Raw genomic sequence first — 26,150 nt, forward strand, 5'->3', positions numbered from 1 at the left:
TGCTTTGTTGACCACTTTAATCGCCTCTGTGATAAAAAAATATTTTGCTACCTCAGTTGACACTGAGCAAGTTTATTTAGCTATGGAAGTGCTATCAACGTTGATTAGATCTACAATTCCCAATTATCTGAAAAATCTACAAGTTCCTTCAAGTATTATGGGATTTGCAAGGCTGTCAGGTAAAATTAAGTATCTTAGACTTAGTTAACTCAATTTTTTTTAGGTAATGACTCTGATGACTAATGTCAAAAGTGTTTACAGTTTAGTATGGAATAAGGCAAATGATCGGTACACCAAAATTTTCTGTAATGTTTGAGTCTGGCTATTCGGCATGCCCTGCCTATGTACCCAATAGATGCAGGTGCAACAAGCACAATGAAACGAGTACAAATGTAAAAATCTGCCTAGTCGAAATAATTCAACATTCAGATTGTTTTATATTTGTGACTGGCAATCTAAAGGTCAAAACTTTGAAGGACCAAAATAATGGAGGATGAATCACAGTACATAGTCATTTAAAGTTATTGGTAATACTCGCTTGCGCATATTGGGGTGCATATAGACGTGGTAAACGTTAATCGTGTACAGTACATACATAGGTTAAAATCACCAGAAAATTCGTAATTTTGGATAATATTGGATAATTTTTTCATAAATCAATGAGGAATTGAATCCCCTTTTGATACATGTAAGTTTTATTTGAATTTATGGCCAGTGCGTGAAATAATTGGCATTAAAACCTATAGCATATGTAACGATTACTGAATGCATAAAGGGAAGTAATTGCATTAATATGCAAATTTGTAAACCTGTCAATTGTCATTGGAGTAAAATGACAGTATATATGCACATTAAATCACCTTTGGTGATGAGCTAGCTTTTACTGACGGGATTTGTGTGGCACTGAAACGTTACAAATGGTGGCAGCGGTGGGATGAAGTCAACTGCCGGACTGGAGTTGCCTTACCCATGTATTTCCTAGGCCAAATCTCGGGACGAGATTTCTTTGAGGGGAAAGTAATGTAACGATTACTGAATGCATAAAGGGAAGTAATTGCATTAATATGCAAATTTGTAAACCTGTCAATTGTCATTGGAGTAAAATGACAGTATATATGCACATTAAATCACCTTTGGTGATGAGCTAGCTTTTCACTGACGGGATTTGTGTGGCACTGTAACATTACACATATAAAGCGTCGGTGGCGATGAAAATTTCATCGGAAATTGCTTCAACTATTTTGTGATCGCACAGAGTCCGTCGTCCATCCGTGCGTCCGTAAACTTTTGCTTGTGACCACTCTAGAGGCCATACTTTTCAATGGATCATGAAAGTTGGTCAAAATGTTCACCTTGATGATATCTAGTGAAGTTCGAAACTGGTTCACATGCAGTCAAAAACTAGGTTAGTAGGTCGCTAATAAAAAAACCTTGTGACCTCTCTAGAGGCCATATTTTTCATGGGATATGTATGAAAGTTGGTCTGAATGTTCATCTTGATGATATCTAGGTCAGGTTTTAAACTGGGTCAACTGCGATCAAAAACTAGGTCCATAGGTCTAAAAATAGAAAAACCTTGTGACCTCTCTAGAGGCCATATTTTTGAATGGATCTTCATGAAAATGCTTACCTTGATGATATCTAGATCAAGTTCGAAACTGGGTTACGTGCCATCATTAACTAGGTCAGTAGGTCAAATAATAAAAAAACCTTGTGACCTCTCTAGAGGCCATATTTTTCAAGGGATCTGTATGAAAATTGGTCTGAATGTTCATCTTGATGATATCTAGATCAAGTTTGAAACTGGGTCAACTGCGGTCAAAAACTAGATCAGTAGATATAAAAATAGAAAAACCTTGTGACTTCTCTAGAGGCCATATTTTTCATGAGATCTTCATGAAAATTGGTGAGAATGTTCTTCTTGATGATATCTAGGTCAGGTTCAACACTGGGTCACATGCCTTCAAAAACTAGGTCATTAGGTCAAATAATAGAAAAACCTTGTGACCTCTCTAGAGGCCATATTTTTCAATGGATCTTCATGAAAATTGGTCAGAATGTTATCTTGATGATATCTAGGTCAAGGTCAAAACTGGGTCACATGAGCTCAAAAACTAGGTCACTATGTCAAATAATAGAAAAAACGACGTCATACTCAGTTCAAAACTGGGTCATTTGGGGACAGGTGAGCGATTCAGGACCATCATGGTCCTTGTTTTTATAGTTGTCATACCTGTAAGCCTTACTCATATAGATCTGCATTTTAGGAAAACAAAGACTTTTAAAAAAGAGACTTAAATCTTCGGAAATATGTGTAAACAGATGTGAGAAGATATCTACCCTGACACCAGACTGCCTCTGTAGCCTAGTGGTAGTGCACCCACTTCGAGTGCGGAAGGTGGTGGATTCGACCAAAACCACAAAATTTCATGCCCACGAAATTAAATGATTTTACAGTAGCTGCAGGTGCAAATTTTCCAAAGGCTTGATCAGTTAAAAGGCTCAGAACTATGAGAAAGAGGCATACACAATAGAGCCCACCAGAAGTCTCAAAGCGAGTTTAATGTGGCACATTTAGATTATGCTATTGTGATACTTAAAAAAATTATCCTGATAAACTGAAGTTTTCTTCTCAGAAAATGGCAGAAATACCATAGGAGCAGGAAATCAGATTTTACATATTGTTTTTAACTCACCTGAGCACAAAGTGCTCAAGGCGAGCTTTGTGATCGCCCTGTGTCCGTCGCCAGTCATCCGTCGTCAACAATTTGACTGTTAACACTCTAGAGATCACAATTTTGGCCTAATCTTAATGAAACTTGGTCAGAATGTTATCCTCATAAAAATCTTGGACGAATTTGGTATTAGGTCATCTTGGGTCAAAAACTAGGTCACCAGGTCAAATCAAAGGCAAAGCTTGTTAACACTATAGAGGTCACAATTTTGGCCCAATCTTAATGAACTTTGTCAGAATGTTACCCTCAATAAAATCTTGGATGAGTTTGATATTGGGTCGTCTGGGGTCAAAAACTAGGTCACCAGGTCAAATCAAAGGAAAAGCTTGTTAACACCCTAGAGGTCACAATTTTGACCCAATCTTAATGAAACTTGGTCAGAATGTTAACCTCAATAAAATCATGGACAAATTTGATATTGGGTCATCTGGGGCTAAAAACTAGGTCACCAGGTCAAATCAAAGGAAAAACTTGTTAACACTCTAGAGGTCACAATTTTGGCCCGATCTTAATGAAACTTAGTCAGAATGTTATCCTCATAAAAATCTTGGACGAATTTGGTATTGGGTCATCTGGGTTCAAAACTAGGTCACCAGGTCAAATCAAAGGAAAAGATTGTTAAAACTGTAGAGGCCACATTTATTACTGTATCTTCATGAAACTTGGTCAGAATGTTACTCATGATGATCTCAAAGTCCAGTTTGAATCTGGGTCATATAGGATCAAAAACTAGGTCACCAGGTCAAATCAAAGGAAAAGCTAGTTAACACTCTAGAGGACACATTTATGACCATATTTTAATGAAACTTGATCAGAATGATAATCTTGATGATCTATAGGTCATGTTCAAATCTGGGTCAGGTGGGGTCAAAAATTAGGTCACCGGGTCAAATCAAAGGAAAAGCTTGTTAACGCTCTAGAGGCCACATTTATGACTGTATCTTCATGAAACTTAGTCAGAATGTTAATCTTGATGATTTTTAGGTCAAGTTCGAATCTGGGTCATGTGGGATCAAAAACTAGGTCACCGGGTCAAATCAAAGGAAAAGCTTGTAAACACTCTAGAGGCCACATTTATGACTGTATCTTCATGAAACTTAGTCAGAATGTTAATCTTGACGATCTTTAGACCAAGTTTGAATCTGGGTCATATGGGGTCAAAAACTAGGTCACCAGCTGGTCAAATCAAAGAAAAAAGTTAGTTAACACTTTAGAGGCCACATTTATGACCATATCTTAATGAAACTATCTTGATGATCTTTAGGTCAATAGGTCAGGTGAGCGATACAGGGCCTTCATGGCCCTCTTGTTTTTTTAACTCTGCACAAAACTATTCACTACCCAAAAGAAATCCTAAATTTGTGAGAAACTACATGTATTCACTTAAAAGTTCAAAATAACTGTTATTGTACCTATTAAACTTTAAAGTGAATATAATGAAAAATAGCATAAAGTTAGAAATTATCATGGGTTGACAGTCTTATTCATTGCAAACAGATGCTGCAATTTGTTTGTATGAAACAGCTTATTTGTTAACAAACATTTAATAAAAGATGTTTTACTTTCTCAATAAGAAGAGCCAGATTTTCAATATATATTTTTTTCAAAGACTTTAACTTAAAGCAGCATGCCTCCAGATTTGGCTAAAAAATAATCTTTCTTTCAGATTGAAGTTTTGGTCATATTATGGACATTAGAATATGAATATTTGTTTCTAAAATATTTTAAAAATTCCAAATCAAGAAAAAAAGATACCGCATCGGGAAATCAAACCCCGGACCGCCGCAGCAATAAAGACATTTTCCCGTTGTCATAACCAATAGCGCTATAGCTGAAGTAGTGAATAATGACTTCAAAATATAGATACCCATGTATTTTGCGCAGTTTTTTGACCCCCGGGACCACCCCCGAATCGTGGGTGCGCATAATACACAGGTATAGACAATTTTTTTAAAAAGGTAAAACAACAAATAAAACAGTATTTTACTGGTTTTATTTTCGAGAAAACAAAAATCGATAGTACCGCGAGACCGGTGCTGCTCTCCGCTGTGGAGATAAAATTTATTACCGGTGTCGATGTAAACTCTACTTTCGTTTTCCATCCACCTCAAAATTGACCAAAAATGTTTTTTCCCAGGATTTTGGGGCAAAATCGGGGGTGCGCATTATACACGGGTGCGCATTATACATGGGTATCTACGGTATTTATAATCGAGACAGTTTACCTGTAGTAAAAGTGTGACAAACGCTTTTCGATTTTCATCGTAAAAAGTAGTAAGAACAGCAAATTCTCATGTGTTTCCGTAACATAAAGTTTGTCAGTAATTAAGTTTTAAAGCCTTCTTAAGAAATATATCATTTATTTCAAGATATCTAAAAAAATATAATTATACGCCTGCTTGAAAAATGGGACGTATTATGGGAACGCCCCTGGCGGGCGGGCAGTTGGGCGGGTGAGCGGGCAGCGTCTACAGACTTTGTCCGGAGCATATCTTCTTCATGCATGGAGGGATTTTGATGAAACTTGGCACAATTGTTTACCATTATGAGATGGAGTGTCATGCGCAAGAACCAGGTCCCTAGGTCTAAGGTCAAGGTCACACTTAGAGGTCAAATGTCAAATTCAAGAATGGCTTTGTCCGGAGCATATCTTCTTCATGCATGGAAGGATTTTGATGTAGCTTGGCACAATTGTTCACCATCATGAGACAGAGTGTCAAGCGCAAGAACCAGGTCCCTAGGTCTAAGGTCAAGGTCACACTTAGAGGTCAAAGGATACAAGAATGAAAACATTTTCTGGAGAATTTCTTCTTCATGCATGGAGGGATTTTAATATAACTTGGCACAAATGTTCACCACCACGAGATGGATTGTCATGCGCAAGAACCAGGTCCTTAGGTTTAAGGTCAAGGTCACACTTAGAGGCCAAAGGTCAGATACAAGAATGACTTTGTCCGGAGCATTTCTTCTTCATGCATGGAGGGATTTTGATGTAACTTGGCACAATTGTACACCATCATGAGACGGAGTGTCATGCGCAGTTCCCTTCTTTAATAGTACTTCCCTTTGTTGTTACTATAAGTAGCTTATATTACTAGTCGTAGGGAAAATCGAGACCACCTTTCTGTAGTACAACATGCATGTTACATTCAATTTTGAGGTGTATTTTGACCTATCACTACCTGGTAAGTATTTTTGTATGGACTTACAACTTTTATTTTTTTATTTTTTTTATTTTATTTTCTTTAAGATTAACTTCCCTTTGTTGTTACTATAAATAACTTACATTGTAACTTTTTTATAGTTTTGGCGTTGTCTGTCCTTCCGTCCGTCTTTCTGTCCGTGCGTCCATCCGTCTGTCCGGAGTCATATCTAGGAAATGGTTGGGAATATTTATTTAAAACTTCATATACATGTTCACCACTATGAGTTCTTGTGGCCCGTCAAGTTTCAGTCAGATTTCTCAAGTAACATCAGAGTTATGGCCCTTAGAAATTTCTAGTGTTAACTATATAGGGTACTATAAATATGGCAATTTCTGCATCATAATTTTTGATATATTTGACCTAGAACTATGAAACTTAAACAGAATTTAGATCACCATAATGTGGTTGTGTACACACAATTTCGCTTGGATTTATTTGTAAATTAAGAGTTATTGCCCTTTAATTGTATAAAAACCTGCATATTTGTACATAACAAACTTACCATTTGGTAGAATTTCATTAAATTTCTTTCATTCTTTTCCATGAAAATTTATTGTAAACATGTGAAGTTGTGTACCCACACCTGGTCACCCCCTTACCTTGATCACACCCCTCCCTGTCCCCCGGCCTTCTTACCCCCCCCCCCCCCCCCCCCCCAAAAAAATAAATAAATAAATAAAAATTCCTTATTTAAATTTTTTTAAACAAACTTCATATACATGTTCACCACTATGAGGCTATGGGGCCCATCAAGTTTCAGACAGATTGCTCAAGTAACGCCAGAGTTATGGCCCTTAGAAGTTTCCAGTGTTAACTATATAGGGTACTATAGATATGGCAATTTCTGCATCATAACTTTTGATATATTTGACCTTGAACTATGAAACTTTAACAGAATTTAGAACACTATAATGTGGCTGTGCACACACAATTTCGAACGGGTTTCTTGTGTAACTTCAGAGTTATTGCTCTTTAATTTTCTAAAAATCCACATAGTTGTACATAACAAATTTACCATTTGGTAGAATTTCAGTAAATTTCTTTCATTCTTTTCTGTGAACATTTATTATAAACATGTGAAGTTGCACACCCACACCTGGTCACCCACTTGCCTTGGTCACACCCCCTCCCCCTCCCAACCCCCCTCCCCTCCTCCAAAAAAAATATTTTTCATTTCTTATTTTAGATTTTTTCCCCCCCAAATTCACCCTTTTTTTTCATTTTTAATTTTCCATCAATATTTATAATCAACATGTGAAATTTTGTTTCCTCTCCCTCTCCCGTTCCCGCCCCCTAAAAAAATAAATATATTAAGTTGTGACTGCACAAACCTTGTCCTCAGCCATGTTCAAGATATCTTACCTTTGTTCTCTTAAGAACATCTCTTCTTTTAAGTTCAAATGTACATGTTAAACAGCAACACCTGGTGCCAAACCACTCAAAGACAATATTTCGTTCCAGTTAAACTTCACTGCCATGTTCAAGATATCTTACCTGTGTTCTCTTAAGAACATCTGTTCTTTTAAGTTAAAATGTACATGTTAAACAGCAACACCTGGTGCCAAACCACTCAAAGACAATATTTCGTTCCAGTTAAACTTCCAGCTCACATTTCAATTAACTGCACTTAATTTTAAAAGCTATTAGCTTATTACAGTAAACATATCCCATTCAAAATAAATTCTTTAGTCAGGATCAAAGATTCATACATTTATTATGTACTCTTTTTATTAAACATTTGTTTTCTGTTAAATTGATTTTGACAAATGAAATTATTTGCTTCTTATTAACATCCTTAACTTTTTGCCGGATATATTTTTTTGCCATTCCTCACCACAAACCCTTTCAGCGGGGGATACCAATTCATCGAATTTGCTTGTTTATAATTGACCATAGCGAAAAACCAAGACCACTTTTCTGTGGTACAACATAGATGTTACTTTCAAATTTTAGGTGTATTTTAAGGTATCTCTACCTGGTAAGGATTTTTTGGTGGACTTAGAAAAACAAAAGAATTACAATAATTACTAAAAAAAAATAAATAGTAAACAACCACAAAATTAAAATTCCGTTTGCAAATACAGGTGCTAATGTAAAGAAATTTGCTGTGATGGGCGTATATGGTGACATTCTGGCACTCTTGTTATTTTTGTTGTCAAACGATCTGGAGGCATGCCGCTTTAAGTAGAACTAAGAAATTTATTTGCTTAATTGTGGAAAATATTAGTCTTATTTATATCTGCATTAGTGGGAATAGGTCATTAAATAGCAACACCAGCCATATGAATGCTAAAAGTGTAGCCCTGTAAATAATATTCATCATGGTCCATATCAACTATATAATTTATGTATACAGTTAAATTATTTAGGGTAAAATGTAGGACTGGGACAATTACTCGGTTATTCGGATCCGATTTGATTACTAGGTGGAACTGGTTTCAATTTTGCAAAACCACTAATCACTCTCAATAAACATCACAAATCGTACTTTATCTTTATACATTTCTTTGACTAGCACATAGACCCGCAGTATATTTCCGCTAAAACACATTGAACATAGTCAGTAGTCTCGGATTTACCTGTCGTGATATGTGTAAAATAAAATACACCAAAATATGACTCATTAATTATCACACTGTTTGCAAATGATAAAGTCCAAAGTTCCTAATGTAATCAGCTGCTGGAAGTACCTTGATACAGTCATTTGGAAAGAGAACAGCATTTTCAATATGGCGTCCAATTAAAGGTCCATTACTAAGGGAAAGTGAGTTGGCAATTTTTTTCATAGCCAGTTCATAGACTTCTGCAAGACACTAAATAATGAAGATTGGCAGGTCAAAATTTACAGAAGGTCTTTGGAACTCAAAGAAATGTATGTGTATTATGTTGAAATTTCAATGAATCGACAGAATGACCCCCCAGGTCTTTTTAACTTTCTTCATACTTCATAGAAAAATAATTGTACATATACTGCGATTTATTTCGAATTTCTACATACCAACTTTCATTTTCCAATAAAATGAAATAGTTTCTGTGCTTTTTAAAAGAAATTAAAATGTTCACTTTCCTTAGTATTGGACCTTTAACCGGTTCGGTTCGATTTCATACAAATGATTAACCGGTTTCAAAATTTTGAAATTGTCCCAGCCCTAGTAAAATGCCAGTTGAACCAATCAATAAGAACAGTTTACCTGATATATTCAAACACTGCTAATTGTTCTGACAATGATCTGTCTGTAAATAAAATGTACAATATTTTTCTTGAGAAATAATTGGTCCTGACACTGATATTAAGTAATAAATGTATATCATAATATTTCAATCTACTTAACTGACACATTATCCTAAATGATTAGTAGATTAACTTACCATCATTGTCCATGTGTACAGCTATAATCCAAGTACCAGAAATCACAATGGATTTAAACAAGCAGTGAAGGCATCCTTTTCTAAAATAATTTATTTTGTTGCAGTCTGATGAATTATTCATCTCATATCAACTCAAACCATGCTGGCTACATTTTGTATCATCTTGCGCTGTAGTTTAGTGTTCAATTCATGAAATAAAAAAAGAAAGTTCAGATTCAGCATGTTCAGCATATAGAGTTGAAATATAATTAAGTATTTGCTTATATTTATTTTGTGTTACTTGATACTGTTCCTTTTTAGCTCATCTGATTTTTTGAGAAAAAACGATGAGTTATAATTGTCATCACTTGATCGGCGTCTGTGTCTGTGTTGCCTGGTTAAGTTTTATGTTTAGGTCATGCAGCTTTTCTCCTAAACTATCAAAGCTATTGCTTTCAAACTTGCAGCACTTGTTCACCATCATTAGCTGACTTTGTACAGCAAGAAACATAACTCCATCCTGCTTTTTGCAAGAATTATGGCCCCTTTTGGACTTAGAAAATATCAGATTTCTTGGTTAAGTTTTGCGTTTAGGTCAACTTTTGTCCTTTACCGTCAAAGCTATTGCTTTAAAACTTTAAAAGCTGACACTGCACAGCAAGTACCTTAACTCTGCATTGCCTTTTGCAAGAATTATGGCCCCTTTTGGACTTAGAAAATCATGGTTAGGTCAATATTTCTATTAATTATACAGAGACAAAAAAATCAGATGAGCATCTGCACCCTCAAGGCAGTGCTCTTGTTGTATTTACATTCTTTTATTTTAAGCGTATCGTAGGACCATCATAAAATGGCAGAAAACTTACATGTAAAGAAAACACAGTAGTCAAATGAAATTACATGTAATTGTAGATGGAATTCAGTCTGTAACAATTAGTGGTTTCAGGACACTATTTTTGTTGAGCCCACTTGTGGAAGCAAAGACATAGTTGTCGGAATGGCTGTTCGGTGTATGTGTGTGCATCCGTCCATCCGTCTGTGTGGCCATCCTAATTTGTTTGTCTGGACTATAACTTGGACATGCATGGAGCAATCTTGTTTATATTTGGCGTGAACGTTGACTTCAGTGAGGTGGTGTGTCATGCGCAAACTCCAGGTTCCTATCTCAAAGGTCAAGGTCACAGTTTTGGGTCAAAGGGCAGGCTCGACATGTTGCCTTTGGGCATCTAGTATGATACTATTAAAAATGTTGCATTTCACTATATTGTAAAAATATTAAATAAAAATATAGGAAATCTCTCTTTAATCAACACAGTCACAGAACTGATGTAAATGAAATTAAAAATAATTTGAAATATACTAAAAAATAAAATGATCATGACTTGCGCTGTCCAGAACTAAGCAATAAACTTGCTTTCATTGCCGCTAATGACGATAAAAGAAGACTAATTGGGTATGAATACTTGGTTTGCTGTATCTCTGTGAATCGAGCAGGTATAATAGAAGTTTTGATTCCATACCTCATATTTTTATTTTGATATAAATGAGATGTGAAACCAAAAGTTTTAACCATGTTTTTTGCATATAAGGTATACTGGGTTGGTTCGCTGTAAAACCCAAATCCTGATTACCACTGACAATCAAATCAAGTATGAATTGTTTAAACAGACGAGTCGATCACCTCCAGCAATAAATACTTTCCCACGTTCTTGACCAGTACAACACTGAGGAATATGTACTTTACGACCGCTAAATAGAAAGCTTTATAATTAAGGCAGTTTACCTCCGTACTCTGTTAAAATGCTTTTAACTTTTGAATGGAAAAATTAGATAAAACAATTAATTCTCACCGAATCTGTCAATAACTAAGTTTTAAAGCCTTATTATGAAACTTCATAGATAGCAATAATTTCCTGATATCGCAAAATTTTCTTCTTTATTGTTGTTGTACGATCTGGAGGTCAGTGCCTTTACAGTCAGCAAGCAGACACGTATATACCAAACAATACTTGCTGTCAAAATGCTTACTTATGAGAAAGAACAGCAGCCATTTAATATTCCCTATAATGATAATTGATATTTACAAACAATGTGATAAATATATCTAAATAAAGGAAATAAACAGGTTTGTACATGTATCTTGTTAAAAACTACTATTTAAAATATTAGTAATTTTCAAATCAATACCAAACAGCACAGTGGTAAGGGGTATCGATTATGTTCAACTGTCAGATCTTTAAACTTCCTGGGTTCAAAACTCTGTTGCATCAAAAGTGATTGAATTTGTTTGCATCCTGAAACAGTGGTAATATCAGGGGAAATACCAGTTTGCTATGACGAAACCTTAGTCTGGTGAGGGAGACATTTTCTTTGGAATAATTGGTAGATGAAGTTAGTAGAAGTTGAGTATCAAATCAAATGTAATTTAATGTATATACATGTAAACAATAAATGGAAATAATTAAAGAAAATATATTAAATACAGATATCAGTGTAAAAAAAAAAACGATCAAAGAAAGAAATGAAGGAAAGGAATGCAATGGAAAAGGGACAGGAAAATAAGTAACATGCAATTTGAAAAAAAAAATCCTTTTGGTCTCTGTCTCAGACTCACAACAATAGAATATGAATTATTGTTTGAAACCTTGCTTGATGGGCAGAATACGTCATCCATATGTTGGAAGGTTACAGTGGTGGTTCTACCAGATGCCGGTCCGGGATGAAATAATCTGGGGCACGTGGGGTCTAAAATCATGCACCTTCAAAACCTTGGAAGTTGACATATGACCTCAGGATGTGTCAGTGTGATATTAGACCAAGCAAAACCAACAACAACAAATTTTATTGATGTTGAAATTGTCATCCATAACATTGACAGAATAATCAATAAAGGGGTTATCTTACACCTTTTTTAAAAAAAAATACATTCACCTCAGACGTGTAAAATAAGTAAAAATAGTACTGTAGACAACGATAATATACTCTATACTCTGTCAAGGGTTGTTGTTTGCCTCTTTATATTGCTCTGACTATTTTCTGTGTGTGTCTGTTTGCATTTTGGATTAAAATTTTTACCCATATAAAAATATTTTCTGAAACCTACAAGTTACCTATTAAATTGGGACATGTCGTCACTAAATTTGAACATTATAATATATTTACTTTCAAATTGTTATATATTTAATTAAATAAAGGTACATTTTTAATAGCTTTTCTTGAAGTATGCTGCACAAAACTAATGTCATACTGTAAGTTAGGTTATGAATAAAACCTGAACCATTATTGTATAATTTTCATTTTTTCTCATTTTAGATTTTAGGAAAATAATTTGATAAATATCACTGTTGAAAAAGGTATAGTCAGTTTCATAAAAATGTGTTACTCTGTAACGTTAGAAATTGTGTTGAACAGTCAGGCAGGTTAGAGTGTTGTACTGTAGATTACAGGTGACAGCAGATTTTGACTGAGGTCTTAACAACCCCTTACAAAGGCTCAAATACAGAGTCAGAAGTCAGGGAAGCGGTCATCAAGCACAATATCCCTTACAAAGGCTGAGATACTCATTGAGCATAGTTAGCATGTGAGAAGAGGTTTAATCTGATACATTTACAGAAATATTCCATCTGACATTCTAATTACAAAACTGCAACATTTTTTAAAAAAGTTTCCTCATTAAACTAGATTGAAAGCAATACTTGGATATAAGAAATTAATGGTAAAAACTGTTACCTATTAGGGGCTTTGAAATTCCAAACTAGTGAATTCAGTAGGCTTTTTGTCAATAGCTTTTGTGTGATATTTTGATTTTTGGATTTGAGCACATGGTGTTTAACCTTTTAAGGCTTTATGTACAATAGTTCAAATATAATCTCCTGAAGTTGTGATTAAATGATTTCAATAGATTTTTGATATGCTGTTGAAGCCCTTACTTGGGGTTCGGATTGTTATTATTTAGATTGAAATTACGCCAAAAGACTTTTGATACAAAAACTAAATAGTGTTTTACACCTAAAAGTTCTGACAAGCTTCCTGGCCATCTCATTTTGGGAGAGATCTTTTGACGGCTCGACTTTTTCCCTGCAAATTTGAATTTAAAGTAACTCTTAGGTTTTGAGGAAGTTTTTCTTTTCCTTAGGAGAAAAGTTCGTTACAAGAAAAACATGACTGTAGATTTATTTCACACATGCAGTGAAATAACCTACATTGAAAAAGTATATACACTGTGATTGACATGCAAACCACTCAGTATATTTAAGTACTTTTATTTACACGACATCAAAAAACTTTTCACCATTTTTTTTTTAAGTTTGACCTTTATCCCAGCAAACCTGTGTAGAGTATAGACTGATCTGATAATATAGCACAAATCATGAACTCGGAATTTATATATTATGCAAATGTTAACTATCGACTGGCAACTTATATAAGGAGTCATGCAATTAATGTAAACTATCGACTGGCAATAAACTTAAGCATGATAAGGAGTCATGTTATTAATGTTGACTATTGACTAGCACTTTATATAAGGAGTCATGTTATTAATGTTGAATATTGACTAGCACTTTATATAAGGAGTCATGTTATTAATGTTGAATATTGGCTAGCACTTTATATAAGGAGTCATGTTATTAATGTTGAATATTGACTAGCACTTTATATAAGGAGTCATGTTATTAATGTTGACTATAATAACTAATCAGATTTCAAGGAAAACTTTTCTAAATTTATCTTCTTGGAAACTGCACCCAATTTTAGAAAAAAAAAAATAAATAAAATAAAATCGGTTATTTCATACAAGAAGTTTTGATTTACCATTCCCACATTTATCAAGCAGAACCTCATACTTAAGCTATACTGAAGTTTTAAAGATTAAATTTCATTGATAATGTGTTATGGCATGTACATGACTGATCCACGGAGTGTGTTATAGTGTATTGTGTTATAATCTGACCTTGCATATTTTAGTACATTGGAAAAACATAAATAATTAAAAGAGAATGTTGTCAGAAAGTGAGTTTTGATCTTTTTTAATTGATACATTTTTGTGCAAAATCATTGTGTTCTTGTGAATAATTTATATTCTTGCTTTACTCATTAAATGCATTTTTATCACGCATGCACATGTATCTTTTTATTGTTTTCTTGAGTTATATGTCAATTTTGTTATGATACCTGCGGGTAAACCCCCCACAGAATACTGATGCAGTTAACACTTAAGTAATTGTGAGGTTTTAAATTTCTTAAATTGAACTTTGTAAATTCATTTATTGGATTTAAAGTAAACTTAGGGTGTGTAAATATTTATTAAGAAATATTGATCAAGTTGAAGTACTAAATTGTCATATACTTTGAAGGACACTGTAATAAAATGTATTAGATTTTGTTTGATCTAAATTGAATTTTTTTCCCAAAGTGCTTTTTGAATACAGTTATATAGATGTATAACACTGCAGGGTGCACTTTATTTTAGCAGTGTAATTTTAGATCCTGACTTTTTTTTCTTCTGTAGTATTCTGATAAACTTGTCAAAAATGGTCACATTTGTAACTTGATACAAAAAATTGTCTCTTTGATATGTAATATGTTTGAAGTACATGAAACAAAATTAATTTGATACAAAATGTACAATATTATGCCCAGGTGAATAGGATCTTGCTATTTTTGTGAAAGAAATTAATGTAAAGACATGGCAGACTATATTTAGGACATAGACACTGTTTAATGTATATGCTGCTCTAAGTAGTTCAGTATTAAATATTGTTTGAACATAGACTGCTACATGTATAGTTTGTGTGTATTTTGTACTTTGAGATCAACGGCACTTAAGGATTAATGAAATGTCACTTCACACTAAATGGTAACTATATAAACTGCCCACAAAGTACAATACTTATTGCTTGAGCCTTGTCAGACTGGTCACTTAAGTTTCAGCGTCTAGTATTATTCCCTTTTATAAACTTCTGATTATTCCCTTTTATAAACTTCTGATTGAATGTTGTTGTTTTTAAAATTGCTCTGTCCATCTCTGCAGCTGTGTAAATTCTTGCCCTGGCTGTAACTCTGCCATCCATTAAGGGATTTTAAAATAACTTTGCATAAATGTTCACCATAAAGAGACGATGTGTCATGCACAAGACGCAGACCACAAGCTCCAAGGTCACACTTAGAAGTCAAAGGTTCACAGGGTCTGTTTCGTGTCTGGTCCATAACTCTGCCATCCATGAAGGGATTTTGAAATAACATGGCATAAATGTTAACCACAATGAGACGATGTGTCATGCGCATGATCCAAACCCCTAGCTCCAAGGTCAAGGTCAGACTTAGAAGTCAAAGGTCCACAGGGTCTGTTTTGTGTCCGGTTCATTACTGCCATTCATCAAAGGATTTTGAAACAACTTGGTATAAATGCTCCCCATAATGAGACTTTGTGTCATGCACAAGATCCAGACCCCTAGCACTAAGGTCAAGGTCAGACTTAGAAGTTAAAGGTCCACAGGGTCTGTTTCGTGTCCGGTTCATAACTGCCATTCATCAAAGGATTTTGAAACAACTTGGCATAAATGCTCCCCATAATGAGACTTTGTGTCATGCGCAAGATCCAGACCCCTAGCACTAAGGTCAAGGTCAGACTTAGAAGTTAAAGGTTAACATGGTCTGTTTCTTGTCCGGTCCGTAACTCTGCCATTGATGAAGGGATTTTAAAATTACTTGGGGCATTTGTCACTAATAGTGACAGCTCTTGTTGTATATGTTTTATATCCATTTCTAACTCATTTATTCAAAGAATAGGTAGAGCTGTTGGACTCAGCTGTGCATTGGTGTCAGTGTCTGCGCCAGCATCCCGATTTGGTTAAGTTTTCGTATGTAAGCTGGTTTCTTAGTAACGACTTGTGGGAATGGATTGAAACTTCACACAGTTATTCACTATGATAAACTGACTTACATTGTACAGGTTCCATAACTATATTATGTTTTTAACAAAATTATACCCCTTTTTTACTTAGCAATTTTTAGCTTGACTATTCGAAGAATAGGGGAGCTATCCTACTCACCCCGGTGTCGGCGTGAGAGTGAGCGGTAGCGTCACACAAATGATAAAGTTTGCGTACCACCCCAAATATTTTCAAAGTCCATTGAGATATTGCTTTCATATTTTGCATACTTGTTTACCATCATGACCCCAGTCTGTAAAAAGGAGGAGGCAACTCTATCAAGCATTTTGACTGAATTATGGCCCCTTTTCGACTTAGAATAAATGTTAAAGTTTGCGTACCACCCCAAATGTTTTCAAAGTCCATTGAGATATTGCTTTCATATTTTGCATACTTGTTTACCATCATGACCCCAGTCTGTAAAAAGGAGGAGGCAACTCTATCAAGCATTTTGACTGAATTATGGCCACTTTTCGACTTAAAATATGCTTATTGTAATGTTAAAGTTTTACTCATTGCTTATATTATACTATCAAGCAGAATAGTCGAGCGCGCTGTCCACTGACAGCTCTTGTTGGTTAATCTCAGTACCCACTAATATCCACTAATGGTAATGGATTGAAACTTCACACGCTTATTCACACTGTGATGAACTGACATGCGTTGTACAGGTTCCATAACTTTGTTTTGCATTGTCACAACTTTTTTTTCTCATTTTCCACTTACATTCATTCAATTGACTAGGCTGTTGAATAGTAGAGCGTTGCTTTGCTCTTGAATAATGCAGTTTTGGAGCATAATATTGCTTATTGTCTTATGTCAGGCACTTGCAGATGCTTGTTTGCACCCTTAAGCAGTGCTCTTGTTACTTTATAACACTGCCATGTGTATCTTTGACTGTTAATTTTCTAGTCAGTGTTGTTGGAGGGTTTGTAATGACAAAAGCCTTAATCATCATTCGTTATATATTTACAGGATCAGAATGGTTGCAGTTACTCCCCTTTGTGGGCATGTTGTCACTTCTATCATATGTTACATATCAAGCATTCCGTTCCAAGCCAGCACCCAAGGATTCCTGTGTTAATCTAAAAATTCAAAAAGAAAGTTCAAAGGTCGTAAATATGGTTGATATAGAAGAACTGGGTGATAAAGTGTCATATTGTAGATGCTGGCGATCTAAAAAGGTAAGTAAACTTAGCTATCCCAAATCTGCTGGTAGGGGTAGCAGTTTCTGTTGTCATGGCATTGGTAATGCAGATTGGATATAGTAGTATTATTTAAAAAAGTATATGGTGAAAGTGTATTTTATATGACTTTAACAAGACTGAGGTTTCAAGTCCGATAAGAGTAATTTCACATGGCCTAGCCGGAGTGAACTATTCTGTTCAGATTATGTTAACCTATTGAGAATGTTTAAAGTTATTAAAACATGCTCCTGCAAATAATATCATTTCAATTCTAATATAATTTTAATGTAAAACAGTAGATCAAATATAGCATTACTTTTTCTTGACAGCTAAAAGAACGTAATTTGACCCGAATTTAGTGTTGGCATGTTAAGTGAAAACCTGCTTGCAGGAGCATCAAAGGCTCATGCACCCTTGAGCATTTCATGACTGTCCCGGGCTGTTATCTTGACATATTTCAATTTTTGTATCGCTTGAAACACTGGATAATTCGATCATTTTGCATATCCCCTTGCGACCTCATCCCCCTGCAAACTTGTCCCATTGCAACCTCATCCCGTTGCGACCATTTCCCCCAAGCAATCTTATCCCCTTTCAACCTCATCCCCTTGCAAACTTGTCCCCTTTCAACCTCATCCCCTTTCAAACTTGTCCCATTGCGACCTCATCCCCCTGCAAACTTGTCCCATTGTAACCTCATCCCGTTGCGACCATTTCCCCCAAGCAGTCTTATCCCCTTTCAACCTCATCCCCTTTCAACCTCATCCCCTTGCAAACTTCTCTCCATTCAACCTCATCCCCTTTCAAACTTGTCCCATTGCAACCTCATCCCCTTGCAAACTTGTCCCATTGCAACACCATCCCCTTGCAAACTGGTCCTGTTGTGACCACATCCTGTTGTGACATCATCCCATTGTGGTCTCACCCACTAAGACCTCTTCCCCTTGCAACCTTGTCCCATTGTGACCTCATTCCCATGCAGCCTCACCCCTTGAGACCTCATCCCCTTGTAACCTTGTCCCATTGTGACCTCATTCCCATGCAACCTCACCCCTTGAGACCTCATCCCCTTGCAACCTTGTCCCATTGCAACCTTATTCCCATGCAACCTCATCCCCTTGAGACCTCATCCCCTTGCAACCTTGTCCCATTGTGACCTCATTCCTATGCAACTTCACCCTTTGCGACCTCATCCCCTTGCAACCTTGTCCCATTGTGACCTCATTCCCATGCAACCTCACCCCTTGAGACCTCATCCTCTTGTGACCTTGTCCCATTGCAACTTTATTCCCATGCAACCTCACCCCTTGAGACCTCATCCCCTTGCAACCTTGTCCCATTGTGACCTCATTCCCATGCAACTTCACCCCTTGAGACCTCATCCCCTTGCAACCTTGTCCCATTGTAAGCTTATTCCCATGCAACCTCATCCCCTTGCAACCTTGTCCAATTGCAACCTCATTCCCATACAACCTCACCCTTTGAGACCTCAACCCCTTGCAACCTTGTCCCATTGCAACCTTATTCCCATGCAACCTCATCCCCTTGAGACCTCATCCCGTTGCAACCTTGTCCCATTGTGACCTCATTCCTATGCAACTTCACCCCTTGAGACCTCATCCCCTTGCAAACTTGTCCCATTGTGACCTCATTCCCATGCAACCTCACCCCTTGAGACCTCATCCTCTTGTGACCTTGTCCCATTGCAACCTTATTCCCATGCAACCTCACCCCTTGAGAACTCATCCCCTTGCAACCTTGTCCCATTGTGACCCCATTCCCATGCAGCCTCACCCCTTGCAACCTTGTCCCATTGCAACCTTATTCCCATGCAACCTCATCCCCTTGCAACCTTGTCCAATTGCAACCTCATTCCCATGCAACCTCACCCCTTGAGTCCTCATCCCCTTGCAACCGCAAGCAATCAGTGTTTAGACTGTTTATTATTAAAAACAAACATGATTTACAGTATTTGAATTTGACTTCATTTCAGTTTCCAATTTGTGATGGAAGCCATAACAAACATAATGAAGAAACTGGGGATAATGTTGGACCATTGGTGCTGAAAAGAAAAGAACCATTAGCAGCTGCAAAATAGTGTGATGAAAACAACTTCATTAAAGGAACAGAGACCCTGAAAAATGACCTTTTTATTGCTAAAGGAAAACTGACATTTTTGTTGATTAAGGACCATACTATGGATCAAATTCTTACTTTTTAAGTTTTTTAAGTGTTTGAAGGTTAAATGATTTTTCTGAGAAAATATTTGAGCTGCTGTTTATGAAGAGGTCTTAAAATATTTTTTTTATATTGGTTACAATTTGAAAATCTGGAATCAAGATTTGGAAATTTGTCACTCAGGTTATGATTTTAAGGTAATGCACCCATAATGAAAATCAGGCAGTCTCTTAAATTTTAATTACACTTTGTGTGTTTGTGTTTCTGGCATTCTCTGGCTTTGCTACATTAACAGCTAAACACAGCCAAAAATATTATAGATCTACAAGAATGCATAATTGCTGCATGTCATTATTGCTCCATTACCTTAAAATCATTATACTGACAAAACTTTGTGCTAATGGTGTGCATTTTACCATGAAAGTGAATTTTCTCACATAGACTTGTATGCATTTTACAGTATGAAAATACATCATATACGCCATTCCATAGAAATTTAATAGCAACATCAGTTATATAGACTTTATATTTGTGCTGTTTTGTAGTACTCAGTCTGTATTAGGCATTGACAGTATATAATGTTGAGAATTAAATCACAGAATACTTGAAGGATGTACAAAACTTGACTGAGTTCTTTTTTTTTTTTTTACATTATTTTAACATTATTGTGAAGAGACTGCCAGAAATTTCCAAACATGCAATTTTGACGACAAAATCTTATGAAATTGAATCACAATGATAGGAAAATATATTTAATATTTTTTGACAACATAGTTATTAAAAAAATTGTAGGGTTTATAGAAATATGAGCATTTCATCATGTAAATCTATTTAGGTGGAATTACTTCATGAACTTATATGAGCCGTGCCATGGGAAAACCAACATAGTGCATTTGCAACCAGCATGGATCCAGACCAGCCTGCGCAGACGCGCAGTCTGGTCAGGATCCGTGCTGTTCGCTAACAGTTTTTAGCTCGACTAATCAAAGAATAATCTAGCTATTCTTCTCACCCTGGCGTCGGCGTCAGCATCGGCGTCACACCTTGGTTAAGTTTTTGCATGCAAGTACATACAGCTATCATTTAAAGGCATATAGCTTTGAAAATTATTTATTCTTTTTCTAGGTCAATTACCAACCTCACTGGGTCAAGTTCCATAACTCTAACATGTATTTTGAGCAAATTATGCCCCCTTTTGGACTTAGAAAATTCTGGTTAAAGTTTTACATGCAAGTTCGAAATTGGGTCAACTGCGGTCCAAAACTAGGTCAGTAGGTCTAAAAATAGAAAATTCTTGTGACCTCCCTAGAGGCCATATTTTTCATGGGATCTTCATGAAAATTGGTCAGAATGTTTACCTTGATGATATCTAGGTCAAGTTTGAAACTGGGTCACGTGCGGTCCAAAACTAGGTCATCAGGTCAAATAATAGAAAAACCTTGTGACCTCTCTGGAGGTCATATTTTTCATGGGATCTGTATGAAAATTGGTCAGAATGTTCATCTTTATGATATGTGGGTCAAGTTTGAAACTGGGTCACAGGCGGTCAAAAACTAGGTCTGTAAGTCAAATAATAGAAAAATTTTGTGACCTCTGTAGAGGCCATATTTTTCATGGGATCTGCATGAAAATTGGTCAGAATGTTCATCTTAATGATATCTAGGTCAAGTTTGAAACTGGATCACATGCGGTCAAAAATAAGGTCAGTAGGTCAAATAATAGAAAAAACCTTGTGACCACTTTAGAGGCCATAGTTTTCATGGGATCTGTATGAAAGTTGGTCTGAATGTTCATCTTGATGATATCTAGGTCAAGTTTGAAACCGGGTCAACTGCGGTCAAAAACTAGGTCACTAGGTCTCAACATAGAAAGACCTTTTGACCTCTAGAGGCCATATTTTTCAATGGATCTTCATGAAAATTGGTGAGAATGTTCACCTTTATGATATCTAGGTCAAGTTTGAAACTGGGTCACATGCGATCAAAACTAGGTCAGTATGTCTAAAAATAGAAAAACCTTGTGACCTCTCTGGAGGCCATATTTTTCATGAGATCTTCATGAAAATTGGTGAGAATGTTCACCTTGATGATATGTAGGTCAAGTACAAAACTGGGTCACATGCCTTCAAAAACTAGGTTATTATATCAAATAATAAAAAAAAACTTGTGACCTCTCTAGAGGCCATATTTTTCAATGGATCTTCATGAAAATTGGTCAGAATTTTTTATCTTGATGATATCTAGGTCAGGTTCAGAAGTAGGTCACATGAGCTCAAATAATAGAAAAAACGACGTCATACTCAGTTCATGTGGGGGCAGGTGAGCGATTCAGGACCGTCATGGTCCTCTTGTTATACACCAACACTGTTATGAATTTTTTGGAAGATTTTTTTTTTGCATTTATATCAGTGTATATGGTTAGAAACACATGTGCAGTTTTCACTAACACTGCGTTACCATTTGGTGGATAGCCAGTTGGACACTTGCTCCTCGTAAATGGAAATATTTTTATTGTATTTCAATAAAGCCACTTGCAGCAAAAATGAAATATTCTTCCCTTTTATAATTATGATGTACATTTTAATGCTGTAAAATATGGATTACACAAGGTTGCAAGGAGGCACATAGAGTGTTCGAGTTACCGAGAATTTTGAGTGATCAGTACGTAGAAAATATGAGGACAGCCGAGGACCATATGTATTGCTTGAGTAAGCCCTGCTGCTGGAACCATTGATGCTCAAAAAGCATTCTATTGTTGTATGTATATACATGTACGCAGATATTTTCAGAAAAAAAGTCAAAACCATCATCATTATCATCTCAATGTTACTGTGTTGCAGCACATTGTTTTACATTATTTTTCACATTTGATGTCACTGAAGTGAAATAAAGTCATTACATAATTTTGGTAATGCTCTAGTGTATTAATAGATACAGAATTAGTTTAAAGTGTAGAAAATGCTGATAGACTTAAATTGACATTTGTGTCATTTCCTCTATATATTTCATGGCATAATGTTAACATAAAGTTCCATCTGTTGTAATGCTCATCATTTTTCTTAAAAGAGCATGCCACTAAATATATGTCAATTTTATGCTTTCCATCAAAGAAGAGTGGCTATATTATTTGATTATGTTTGGCTGGGCCTTTTGTAAACAATTTTGTTTCCAATCAGTAAAGAGGTAATGCTTTGGCTCTGCTTTTGCTAAACTTCAGTAGGTCAAAGGTCAAGATTACAGTCATCATATTAGACTGAAAATTGTTTACAATCAGTAAATGGAGTGTAACTTATGCCTTCAGCAGTCAAAGTTTAACAAAACTAGCCTTGAGATGGGAATTGGGTTTTCTAAAAAATGCTTTTAGAATTGTAGTATGTAGGAAAGGGATTTTTTGTAGTTTGTATTCATAGCTTTTATTTTAGTGAACATTGCACCATTTTGAAAAATGGTGGGTGACAATGCCATATTTTATATTGTAGTCACCAGAAAACGTTGTGTCACAGGAAAATTTACATTTCCTTATAATTCATTTTTGTCAAGTTTATCTCCTGACCAGATCAGTTATTTCATTCTGTACTCTAAACAGAAAGACAGACATATGCCAAACTAGTCTGATTATTCATGCCAAACTAGTCTGATTATTCATTCAAACAGGGTCAGAGTGTTAAAGAGGCTTGCATACTGATTTATGTCAGAGAATTAAAGGGGCTTGCAAACTTACTTACGTCAGTTTTTATGAAATGGAGACAAAAGTTTATTGTAGATAAGATTAAAAAAGATGTGTTCCAGGTTGTAAAACACACTTGTGAATCTGTTGTAAGATATAAGACATAGATATACTCCTTAGATAAAAGACAAGCTACATGCATGCATTGGGATTAAAAATTATGATGTCATAAACTGCCTGCATGATTTCATAATTAAAAATATCTTTGAAAATGTTGAAATTGTATGCAAGGAAAAGACAAGTTACATGGTGTATCATGTGCAGTGGAAGGCAAAAAAAATATTTTAAATACCTGCCTGTGTCAAACAGATGTTTTTCCAGTCTTTGAGAAAGCGCGGATAAGAAACCTAGCTAGTGCTTAGTTTCTTATTTTTCACTGTTTCTTGAGTCTGGTAAACCCTGTCCTACTCATGGAGGCATGTAAGATTCTTACAGTCGTTACCTAGGCAGGCATGTAAGAACATTATAGTCATAAGAATGCTCCAAAATATGCTATATGTAGTGTTAGTTTTGCATTATGTTTACAGAATTGATATTCTTGTTTATAAATATGCATGTAAAATGATTTTTATAAGTCATTCAGAATTATGAAAACATTACCAGTAATGTGTGTTATATTCAAAATTAGCAGTACAATGGAGTTCTTTTATTATCCAAAATCCTGGATGTTAGCTCTTTGGACCGATGGAATGATGTTATATTGTAAATCATTGCATTTTGTTGGCATAAAATTTGGTGGTTTTGGTCAAAACGTGTATTTTGTTGGGATATGAATTTATGCATTTCAACTTTTGAAGAAAATGAAAAATTGGAATTTTATTTCTTTGTTGAAATTTTAATTTTGTGGATTGACAAAACCAAATGCTTTCACAGTATATTATATATGAATTTTGATAAATATATTTTTAACATGTAGCTCTGAAAAACTTACCAGGAAATACTTGAATACTCATAAAATGCTTTTTCCTTGCCTATAACAACAAATACAGCTGAATAGCATTTACATGTATATACTGGTTGTAATCATATGAGCCGCGCCATGAGAAAACCAACATAGTGCGTTTCCGACCAGAATGGATCCAGACCAGCCTGCGCATCCACACAGTCTGGTCAGGATCCATGCTGTTCGCTAATGGTTTCTCTAATTGCAATAAGCTTTGAAAGCGAACAGCATGGATCCTGACCAGACTGCGCGGAGGGGCAGGCTGGTCTCAATCCATGCTGGCCGCAAAGCACTATGTTGGTTTTCTCATGACGCGGCTCATAGTATTTTTAAGACGTTTTATTAGACAATATTTTTCACTTTTATAAAAAAATACAATGTTCTTGATGCAAAATCATATACTAAATGATAAGCATATATATTCATCTTCTTCATACCCCTGATACAAAGTGTATGGGGGCTATATCTGAGTTGTGTGCATCTGTATGTTAGTCTGTCTGTAACTCATTTCAGAGGCATTTCTCTGAAAATGTTTAATGGATTTACAAATAACTACACATATATGTTCACCATCAATACAAGTACAATCCGGGTTACTAGAATCAGGGTCAAGTTCATACTGAGGTTATAGGTCAGATAAATTTAGCTCCATTTCTTCTAAATCGCCATGATTTTCATACAATTAGCATCAGTTGCTTAGGTTATAATTGACCTGCAGAGCATTTACCATCACTATATCAAAACTGTGTCAGTGGGTATTAATCACTTTCAGTACAAGTTATAATTTCTTGCCTACCTAATGGGGAAAGACAAGGATTTGCCAGTAGTAGATCACATTACCTTTATCGAAGGGAAAAGACCAGTTGCAAGCACATACTGTGATGTTGTAGTTATGACATTATAAACTGTGTGAGTGATTCTATAGGTTAACATATTTTTTAAAAGTTTTCTATTGGTAGGCCAGAAAAATACAGGCTAGCACTCCATTTCTCATTCCCCAAAGTCCCTGGGTTAGGGAAAAGCCTGTTCTACACAGGCAGGCATGGAAGATCCTTGTATCCTTACGTGGGAATGAACAGTGGATAAAATAGATAAAATTATCATTACATTCTACATCGTCTAGAAGCAGGATCTACATTTTTGAAAACTTCCTTCGAGAATTTGCGAAATAAGAAATTACAAATTGCATAATGAACGTAAAATATGAATTAGTTGAAGGATCTTTTTCTTCAATATGGCCCCTTTAACTTGATTTCATTGACTAACTTTTCAATTGTCTTAAAATGAATATACATGCAGAATACAAAATCATATCTTGGCAGAAAATATGTCAAAAAATAATTCTCATTGTTTAGGACTTTATGTAGTCTGCCAAACCTTGCATAAAATACTTACAAATTGCAGATGATGCATTTAACATATATGTATCACTTTCTTTTATAGGAACAACAAATTGTATTGTGATATTATATGATAATAGTATATCACACGATAATAAAATGAGAAAGCACCACATGACATTGTCGTAAGTTATTCAGTATGTAATAGTGTCTCTTACTAATTCTAGGGAGACATACAGAGTTTAGCTCAACTACAAATTATAGTAGGGAGAGCTATCTTACTCGCTCTGGCGTCTGCGTCCACAGCATAGTTAAAGTTTCAGTGCATTTTCACTTTTATCTCTGTAAATATTACTTGATGAATTTGCTTCAGACATACCACTGTTTCATGAATTATGCTCCCTTGTTAGTTCACCTGAGCACGAAGTGCCTACGGTGAGCTTTTAGTATCATTGGATGTCCGTTTGTCATCCACAATTTCATTAAAGAATATCTCATATTAAATCATTTAGCCAGTTTCAACCAAGCTTCACATATTTAATTTTCCTTAGATGA

General features: G+C 35.5%; 1 protein-coding gene across 1 annotated transcript; it reads left to right on the forward strand.

The window, feature by feature from the left end:
* Positions 1-25,768, forward strand: LOC123564688 (CDGSH iron-sulfur domain-containing protein 2-like). Its single transcript, XM_045358433.2, has 3 exons — positions 1-179; positions 17,197-17,405; positions 19,402-25,768. The coding sequence occupies exons 1-3, from the start codon at positions 83-85 to the stop codon at positions 19,504-19,506; spliced, it is 411 nt and encodes a 136-aa protein (XP_045214368.2). The 5' UTR covers positions 1-82; the 3' UTR covers positions 19,507-25,768.
* The last annotated feature ends 382 nt before the right edge of the window (positions 25,769-26,150 follow it).

This window comes from Mercenaria mercenaria, chromosome 2 (assembly GCF_021730395.1).
Source record: "Mercenaria mercenaria strain notata chromosome 2, MADL_Memer_1, whole genome shotgun sequence".
Taxonomy (NCBI): Eukaryota; Metazoa; Mollusca; class Bivalvia; order Venerida; family Veneridae; genus Mercenaria; species Mercenaria mercenaria.